At 39.2% G+C, this 9,874-nt stretch overlaps 1 protein-coding gene and 1 long non-coding RNA gene across 2 annotated transcripts; one reads left to right on the top strand and one right to left on the bottom strand.

Annotated features, from left to right (window-relative positions):
- The first annotated feature begins 5,445 nt into the window (after positions 1 to 5,445).
- On the top strand, positions 5,446 to 6,879 carry LOC129777956 (cytochrome c oxidase subunit 5B, mitochondrial-like). The gene is made up of 4 exons (XM_055784570.1): positions 5,446 to 5,650; positions 6,015 to 6,188; positions 6,593 to 6,636; positions 6,710 to 6,879. The coding sequence occupies exons 1-4, from the start codon at positions 5,572 to 5,574 to the stop codon at positions 6,770 to 6,772; spliced, it is 360 nt and encodes a 119-aa protein (XP_055640545.1). The 5' UTR covers positions 5,446 to 5,571; the 3' UTR covers positions 6,773 to 6,879.
- Positions 6,880 to 8,854: 1,975 nt separating this feature from the next.
- LOC129777957 (uncharacterized) lies at positions 8,855 to 9,874 on the bottom strand. Its single transcript, XR_008743332.1, has 3 exons — positions 9,472 to 9,874; positions 9,296 to 9,408; positions 8,855 to 9,228 (listed from the first exon to the last, which is right to left on the bottom strand). It is a non-coding gene; the product is annotated as an uncharacterized LOC129777957 (long non-coding RNA).

Genomic DNA, 9,874 nt, shown 5'->3' on the forward strand with positions numbered 1-9,874 from the left:
TCGGTCCTCATTTTTCACCTTCCAAGATTTCGGGCCCTGCATAGGACATCAAGGACATTGAGTCCGATGGGGATCAAACGTTTCACAGTTTACCATTGAATGAGGACGTTGCAGATCCGGACGTTCGAATACACCTATCCCTGAATTTACACTGAAGATAGGTTCCCGATAAAACCGTGTAGGATGAAAATTCCGAATTTGCTATATAAAACCGTGTGAAACGAAATACACTCTCAATATATACTCAATTCAATCATTTATTTAAGTAAAACAATTATAAAAATGTACTTATGGAATTCATTATAGATTCTGGATACAAATAAACAAAGATTTCTTCAAGAAACTAAATTGCAGTAAGTTTGGACTGTAGTTCCACGATGAAAATGGTATTTGGGAGCAGGTTGAGTTACCTTCAGGACGAAAGGTGATCGGATACCGCTGGGTTTTTCAGGTTGAAGCGGAACGCAGCTGGGGAGACAGAAGCACGTCTGGTAGCTCAGACTACTAGCTCGATCAGAATTTGTTTATGCGAAAGCCGTCTGGATCCACGGAAAAGGGCAAGAAGTTGGTTTGTCGTTTGGTAAGAAGCTTATACGGGCTCAAGCAGTTCGCACGTTGCTGGAATGGTATTATAATGGTTGAGTTATACCAAAGTGCGAACCCACGTTTACTGATGAAAAGAGGTATAAAAATCTCGTTGATTGATTACTGTACATTACGGTATGTGCGCGGACAAATATTGCTGTAAATGCAGTGATATGTAAATGCTACGGTCGTAGAGTGAATGCTCCCTCGCAGGCGTGCTGAGTAGCAGCGAAACGAGAATCATTGGTAGTTTGTATACAAGGGAGCACGAGGTCAAATCGGCTACACGGATGCTGATTGGGCTGGTGACGTAAGTACGAGGAAATCAATGACCAGCTATGCTTTCTGTTACTCGAATGGCGTTGTTTGATCGTAAGAGTTGCCGAAGATAGCTGAAGGAGATGTGTGAGCGTGATGACGAACCTGTACGGATACTGGAAGACAACCAAAGTTGTGTTATTATGTTAGCTTTATGAAATAATAAAGTACCAATCGAAACAAGAGAAGACATGAAGACGTGAAGCAGCTATGTGAGCAAAATTTGTTGCCATTAGAATATTATCCAATGGAACACATGGCGGCGGATGTCTTGACGGATCCTTTCTGAACTATCAAGCAACGGAAGTTCATAGAATTGCTGGGGCTTCCATCGAATGGTAGCACTATATGTTAAATAGAAGTATTATGACTAATATACGGTAGTCGTTCGGTAACTGGGCGAGGAAGGAAGGCCAGTTATTGACATTCGCTTGCTAACGGACCGGTATGTTGAACGTCAAACATTTTCGAAGACGAAACATGAAAATCGACTCTCCTCTTTGTCGCTTCGCTTAGAGTATGAGTACTTCGGCACTCACCGTTAACATGACTAGTTCATCTGTCATCCTCGCTTTTATCGCTCGTCAATTCATTTCTAGTCAATTCAATTCTAGCAAATGGTTATTCTAATTGACTCCACCAGACTGAATTCGTTTGTCTCTCTCTCTCATGCATCATGTATGCATATATCAACATAAATAGAATACCAGGTATATTACATCGCCTCCCTCCCTCCAATACAAAGAAACTAATTTGAGAAACTCTGTTCAACACTGTGATGTTGAAATTATTTTTTGACGTAGGATTACGTCTTTCGGGAACATATGGGGTTACAAATTGAAAAACGAAAATCGATCACATCGTGAAAAATGGCCAATTTCAAATGCTTATTGCTCAGTCATTTCATGATGGATTGATGATATTTTTACATCAAACGATTTCGGCACTCTATAACAATTTTTCACCCTGAATAAAATAATATATTAGGCTGTCATGAAAGTCCTGCGGTATTTCCGCGAGGTGTCGTTGTAAGCGCGTAGTTCTAGTTGTATTCATTGTATCGAGTCATACTATAGCTTGTTGGAAAGCGCTATAATATAGTCCTTGACAGTGTTTTGTTTGGTTAAGTCGTTCGTGAGTTATAGTGTCGCAAATATGGAGCAAAATAAAGAGAAAATCCGACATATTTTACAGTACTACTATGACAAAAGCAAAAATGCATCTCAAGCTGCCAATAAAATTTGGGCAGTTTATGGACCCGATACAGTTTCCATTTCCACCGCACAACGATGGTTTCAACGTTTTCGTTCTGGTGTAGAGGTCGTCGAAGATGCGCCCCGCTCCGGAAGGCCTGTCGTCGAAAATTGCGACAAAATCGCTGAATTAGCCGAGAAAGACCGGCATAGTAGCAGCCGTAGCATCGGCCAAGAGCTGGGGATAAGTCATCAAACCGTTATGAACCATTTGAAGAAGCTTGGATTCACAAAGAAGCTCGATGTATGGGTGCCACACACGTTGACGCAAAAAAACATCTTTGACCGTATCGACGCATGTGAATCGCTGCTGAATCGCAACAAAATCGACCCGTTTCTGAAGCGGATGGTGACTGGCGATGAAAAGTGGGTCACTTACGACAACGTGAAGCGCAAACGGTCGTGGTCGAAGCCCGCTGAAGCGGCTCAGACGGTGGCCAAGCCCTCATTAACGGCCAGTAAGGTTCTGCTATGTGTTTGGTGGGATTGTCAAGGAATAATCTATTATGAGCTGCTTCCCTATGGCCAAACGCTCAATTCGGACCTGTACTGCCAACAACTGGACCGCTTGAAGGTAGCACTCATGAAGAAGCCATCTTTGATAAACAGAGGCCGCATTGTCTTCCAACAGGACAACGCCAGGCCACACACTTCTTTAGTGACGCGCCAGAAGCTCCGGGAGCTCGGATGGGAGGTTCTTTTGCATCCGCCGTATAGTCCGGATCTTGCACCAAGTGACTACCACCTGTTTTTGTCCATGGCGAACGAGCTAGGTAGTCAGAAAAAAACGGCGCATATTTGACTTAAAACAGATGATTGTAACTAATTTTATGAACAAATGAAAATTAAAAAAAAATACCGCAGGACTTTTTTGACAGCATGTAACTAACTATCGAATAATTGAAAAATCTCAACCTCTATCCTAACGGAAATGCCCACTTCTGATTGGTATAAATTGACGACACATGCGGCGGGTCCCTAACAGAGACATCAAAACCAAGCTGCCTAGGTGAAATCGGCATTGTTCCTACCGAAATGTGTTCCCTAATAGAGACTTCAAAACCAAGTTGCCTGGAGGAAATCGAAATTGCAGATACATGAAAGTACGGGGAGCTTTTGTTCTCACCGAAAAGTGTTCCCTAACAGAGACATCTAAACCAAGGTGCCCGAGGGAAATCGGCATTGCAAATATATGAAGTCGGGGGCATTTATATATTGCAAGTAAGATGAGTAATACTATTAATTCTAGCAAATAAAATTCAAATTTGGAACTTCAAAATTGGTTGTTTCGTGGGATTTCAATGACCGATCGTGTATTATGAAAAATTTAGCACAAGCGTAAGTGTAAATTGTATATGGTAGCAGTTGTGTTAAAAATGACTTAAAATATGAAACGATTTATTTCAATTTTCATAAATAAAAACCAAGGTGTGTTCCCGCTCGAGAACGGGTCGTTTTGTTTAAGCTGTCTATTTTGTTGTGTTCATTTTCACCCAAGGAAAGTTTATACGGCGAGAAAGATTGGAAAAGTGAAAAAATATTAGAAAAAGCGATTTTCCATATGCTCTACATATAGTATTAGGTGTTGTTAGTTCAATAAAAATTCGCATTGGGTTGAATAAACACTCAGAGAGTAAAAATTTTAAATGAAAATTACATTTCCATTTCAAATATGTTTTCTCTATATTAAAGTAACATGTTTTTACTGATGAGAAAAATTGATAATTGTGTTCGGTATTGGTAATTATCTTATATTACATTGGTAAGTTTTTTTTCTCTTTATTTCATCCATACATAACACAGGAGGCATCTCGTCTAGGATCACAGAGGGAGGTTTTCATCATATATCGTTTCTCTTCGGTATCTTTTATCTGATACGCACTATCCAACGACTGTTTACCATCCTTCTGTCATCATCACTCGGTAACCACTGTGTGAACCAACAATACCCAACAACCAAACAAAACGGCCCTTTTCAGGGCCACCGAATCACTAAGAGTTTAACGATTTAATTCTTCAAATACATCCGAAATCAACAGATAGCCTAACGGAATGCTACGTCAACTCTGCGGTCGTGACTCGGACACAACCCTCCTGTGCCTTTTTTTGCTTTTTTTGCCTATCACTACATGGAAAACACGGGAAGTAATAAACCTGGTATTCTGTTCACGTTGTGTATGTATCGATGTTTGAGTTCGCGATAGTTTGCATCAGAAATCAAGTTGTCGTTTCACTTTAAATGGACGTTAAAATTCGTTAAAATTCGTCACGTCAATTAGAATAACCGTTTGCTAGAATAGTTCATCAGTCATCCTCGCTGGTTTCGGACCTTGGTTGAGTAATTAAATAACGCCAAGTAAGAATTTTCATTAAAATTTTAGCAACTCAAAACTGCCTTCGGGCCTTCTAAGAACATCCCCACCGCTGTGTTGCTATAAACGTTGGTAATTTCACAAGTTTAATCGTTGCGATTTTGAATAGTAATTCATTTTCGCACTGGTCGTTGCATTTTACTACTTTCTTTCTTGCATCGATAGTTATCAAACGAGGATGTTTGTTTTTGTTGTCATGATTGATTGCACCTAGGTTTGAAAAACTAACCCATCGTCGAGAAGCAAAAATCATTATTTTTCGAAACAACTTAATCACAACTAGCGAAGAACGAATAGAATCAAAAAAAAAATTGACGTTTGCTGCGAATGGCAACTTTGCAATGAAGTTATTTCTGCATTGCTTGATTGTGTTTGCAATGTTTAGTGATGCACTTATTCTACCCACATCAATATACTATTTACTAAGTACAGCTACAATCAAATAGAAATTATGTACAGTAATTTACATTCTATGAAACATGCCGAGGCACCACTTAGTGTCGCATTGGAGGCGATTTTGACCTGTAATTGGACATTTTCGATGAGAGTGGTACAGTGTCGACGCCTGGGGGCGACTTCCAATGTGGGACCATAATTTGGGCCTCAAACTCGTTGTTTACAAAAATGTCCAATTAGAGGTAAAAATATCCAACTAATCGTGTCGCACTACAGTTCTGTTCAATTAGTAAAATGTCGTATTGAATGTAAATTACTGTATACAAAACTAGTGACTGATAAAAAAACTAAACTTGAATTTGAAAACAATTTTAAGTTGTATTTATCAGCGTTCATAAATACGAACTTTTACCTAATTCGAGTTCACTGTATAGAATGTACCCTGCACATTTGACCCACCCATCAAATGACAGCACATATTTATATACCCAGCTGTCACACTCTCGCACCCTCGCTTCTTCCGCATCTTTCCATTCCTTCTTGTCAAAATCGAAGAGTGCTAGGTGAAAACGCAAAGAACTGCTGCTTTTTCAAAGTCTGTCCGCCCCGAAGTCAGCGAAAATCCGTGACTGAAGAAAACATTCGTGATGGCATCTCTCTGCACAAGACTGGTGCTGAACGCCGCCAAGCGTAATGTGTCCTACACTTCAGTGCGTTTCTGCAAAAGTAAGTAAAACGGGAGGAGCCGTGCCGAAGGCTTCCAGGAGCACTCGTGGTTGCACAACCATTTTTCTTATGCTGTGACAGAAGAGTATTTCTTTCGGCTTACTTACGTAATGGTAAAATTTGGTTTCGAGTTCAATACGAGTTTATTATGCCATTCTGGTACTGTACTTGGTAACAAAGGATGCTGTGATAAGTCCTCATTATAACATTGGTAGAACATTAGCGATCGATGAGGGGGTATTAATCAAGAAAATCCCCGTCTGATGATCGACCTCTTTAATGCATTCAGACTAGTCATAAATCATATGATCGGGTGTGAACGCAATGTTTTGTTTAGATTTTTAATGTTTGTATACCATTGCAGTGATGAACGACCCACTTGAGCATGCCACCGGTCTCGAGAAACGCGAACTGCTAGCCAGACAGGCCGGCAATAACGATCCCTTCGATATGCGTGTGTTCAAGCGCGGCCCGGGCACTAAGGATAAGCCCAATTTGGTTCCATCGGCTTTCGAATCACGTTTAGTGGGATGTGTCTGTAAGTATTTCTGGTTCAGCGAGCTGATCTGAATTATTGATTTGAGTGAATATTCAAGTGATATACTGGTACTGGCAAGTTTACATAACTGATCACATAGATAATTCCCTACATATATGGAAACTATGGAAAAAATCAATTATGTCGCTTCTAAACGATGATATTGCATTTTCGAGGAACCTCAATAAAAATCGTGAAGTTATTGTGCTTGTAATTCTAATTCCAGTTATTGCTAGTTCGATATAAGTATATTAAATCATTTCTGTATATTTCGACTTGAATATTTTTTTGTAAACTGCAACATGACTACACCGGAATATCATAGATGGTTCCGATTCAAATAATGCAACATATAATATCCCAGAAAATTAGGACAAACTTTCTAAAATAATCTATTTCCCCAGGTGAGGAAGATCAAACATACATTCAGTGGATGTGGCTGCATCAGGTAAGCAAATGAGCTGGGAAACCCCGAAACCATTATTTATGCTTCTCCTTGTTTTTTTTTTTTACATCGACAGGGTCACCCAAAGCGATGCGAATGCGGACACTGGTTTAAACTGGTCGAGAAGGCCCCCATCTAAGAAGCGTTTACTAAAATGTAATTGTAGAAAACAAACACATATGTTACAACAAACAGAAGAGAAATAAAGGACAGATTCTTCGTATGCGATCGTGAAACAAACAAAAATCGTCGGAACTCGACAGAATAGTCTATTGGCAGTTTCATACACCCGTTTCACACAGAAATATCTCCGCTATTTCTATTCCTACATATTGGTAGGAAAAATGTTCAATTTTGTGACCATCCTGCGTATTGCGAAGTGTCATAATCGAAGTAATAAACGAAAGCAACATTTCAGCCGATGAAAGTGCATGTCGCTTAAAGACTCTAGATAAACCTCTTTGTTTTCTATTTCAGTTCTTGTATTAGTATTCTTAACTTGGATGAATTGTTTAATTCTATAATTTGCTAATAGTTACAAGGTAATTTTTCCAGTTTTTTGTCTTAATATTCTCCTACTCTATAACTTCCAGTTTCTCGTGAAAGGCATTAAAAAAGTCAAAAACAAGTAACTGAGTGTATTGTCTCTCTTTACCTAGAAGCGGTATAATAACGTACACTACCTGGTAAATATGGCGAGTAGGAAGTTTCCATTTAAGCATTTCCAAGTTCACATATGCTTTCATATTTTTTCATTTCCCCTTCAAATGTTCGACTTAGACATGACCATAATAAACCGAATAAAATAACCATGGAAGATAACCTTTTAAACTTCCATGGTTATTTTGTTCGGTTCGAGTTGCCCAATATGAATTACAACGAGCTGATTTTTTTCTCCTTGTTTGATATGAACCACTGCATCCATTATTTTGAATTATTGTGGTATGTCCCATTTTTTCTACTGCACTTCAAGCTGATCTACTGCTTACTGCGGAAGGAATAGACTGAAAGCTATAGCGAGGATAGGTGCCAATCAGAAATAACATGTCTCATGAAATTCTTAATTCTGATCGGCGATGGTATTTGTTCGGACAGTGTCCTGTTATAAGGCCTTTAAATGTGCTGAAATGTTTTTTATTAAGACTCAGCAATTGTAGAGTAATTTTAATACTCGGCATATTTTTTTTTCTTTTGACTGGTTAGGTTGGTTAAGGCCATCCAATTGAACATTGAAGGCAAAGCGCGACTGAAAACCCTGGAAAAGGAACGGTTACTTCGGATAAGCTAGATTAAACTCGAACTTTACGGAGAGAAAAATGAAAAACAACTTTTATTCTACACGTTTCGATAATGACAGTTCGTTTGGTGAAAAAACAGGAAGTGGGTTATATATATGGTATAACCGCAAGGGTGACGCAGGACTATCGTTGATTTAGAGATCATTTGTTTGAAATTGAATCTAAATCCATTCTGAATGAATGAATAAATGAATATTTGGGGGACTTCGAAAACGAGAGCGTTAGGGCGATTACACATTATCCGGTTTCTGCCGGACCGGTTTCAAAAAGCGTCGCTGGGTTTGGACGGAAAACCGGACAACAATGTGAAAGAGACCTCGCGCTACACAAAACCGTACATCTCTCACAAACACATATATGCATTTATTTATATGTGGATTTGACAGGTAAACATTGCTTCAAATATTCCGGTTACATGCAGCTGAGTGCAGACGGAAAACCTTAAACCCACAGCTGCTGCGGCAACCACGAGCTTTCTCATATGTATGTTCCTTGGAAATCATATAAGGCCGAATGTTGGAGTGTAGCACACCATAAGCATGATCAAAGTGAGACCAGGCCTCACGGACATTACACATATCCTGCATCATAACGGCGTTCTTACCGTACCTATCGTGAATACTTCCGCCCCACTTCAGAATACGTTTAAAAAACTAACTTTAGTCCAGCTGCGGTTTATTCATTCATACGCATAATTATTTCGTTTCCAAGCATACACGAATAGTATGATTTATTTCACACGCTCTGTTGCCACATAATTTTTCAACACTCTCAGAAACACGGTTAGATAAAAGTGCAATTTGATGAACCAATAATAATAACATTCCGTTACAAGCCAGAGGCACTATTTATTTATATGTATAATGTGTTCACTTCCTGTGATTATTTTGGAATTTACCTACAAGAGAATGTATACACATCCATTCATTCTAGAGTTTTTTTTTATTTCATTAATACAGTAAAAAAAATTACGAATAAAATAACATAATTCGTTCAAACACTATTCCATTGCTGCTTCCGCTGATCCTCGTCGAAGAACGAGCTCAACATATGCCGCAATTCCTCGAGCACGTAATCCTGGGGCATGGGCAGCTTCTCGAGCCCAATTCGCATCACAGCTATCAATACGCGGATCCGGGGCAAAGAATGACCGAATCAGATAAGCTGGAATTTCGTTCTGACAGAACCGATGCTTTGGCGTCGGGCATTGGAACATTTAGATCACAGAGCACATATCTGACAGTTTTGGCTGGAGTGCCTTGGTCTCGTCGTCGATCGCGTCGCCGGTCAGGTCAAACTGGAATGCCCAAAGAATATTAGACGAGAGAATTATTTTTAGTGTGTTCAAATTAACAAAAACTAACCTTCTCATTCAGCTCGATAAAGCCGCTCGAAATCCGCCCCTCCATGAACCGATTGAAGATTTGTTTGACATCCCCGAACTCGTTCAATAATTATTTCAGATAAGGGATGTTGCCTGTGAACAAAAAATAGAAGTCAATTAAATAACTCGATCTGCTTGTCAAAAGACACCACTCACCGTTAATAACACAGTCCGTGGCAATATGCTAAATGATGACATCGTGCACCTGTGACCATTGCTTCTCTTTGAGCAGAAACTTGCATCACAGAATTAGTTCCACAACACTGGTAGTTGTTGAAAAAGTGAAATAAAAATTTCAGCATCCATATCGCATGCAAATTATCAACTGGTTTCAAAATCAACAAACAAACGTGAATAGTGCACACATACTATTACATTAGACGAAAAATTGCCTGAATTGTACTAATACTAACAGACATGACAAACAACTGTCAATTCGCTTTCATGGCATGGAGCTTCGTGCTCCGCTTTTGGGAAATGATAGTGATAATGGATTTTCAGGTGCATTAAACACATATCTTAAAATAAAAACTATGAATGAAAATTAACTTCTTCTCAT

Source organism: Toxorhynchites rutilus, chromosome 3, assembly GCF_029784135.1.
Source record: "Toxorhynchites rutilus septentrionalis strain SRP chromosome 3, ASM2978413v1, whole genome shotgun sequence".
NCBI lineage: Eukaryota > Metazoa > Arthropoda > Insecta > Diptera > Culicidae > Toxorhynchites > Toxorhynchites rutilus.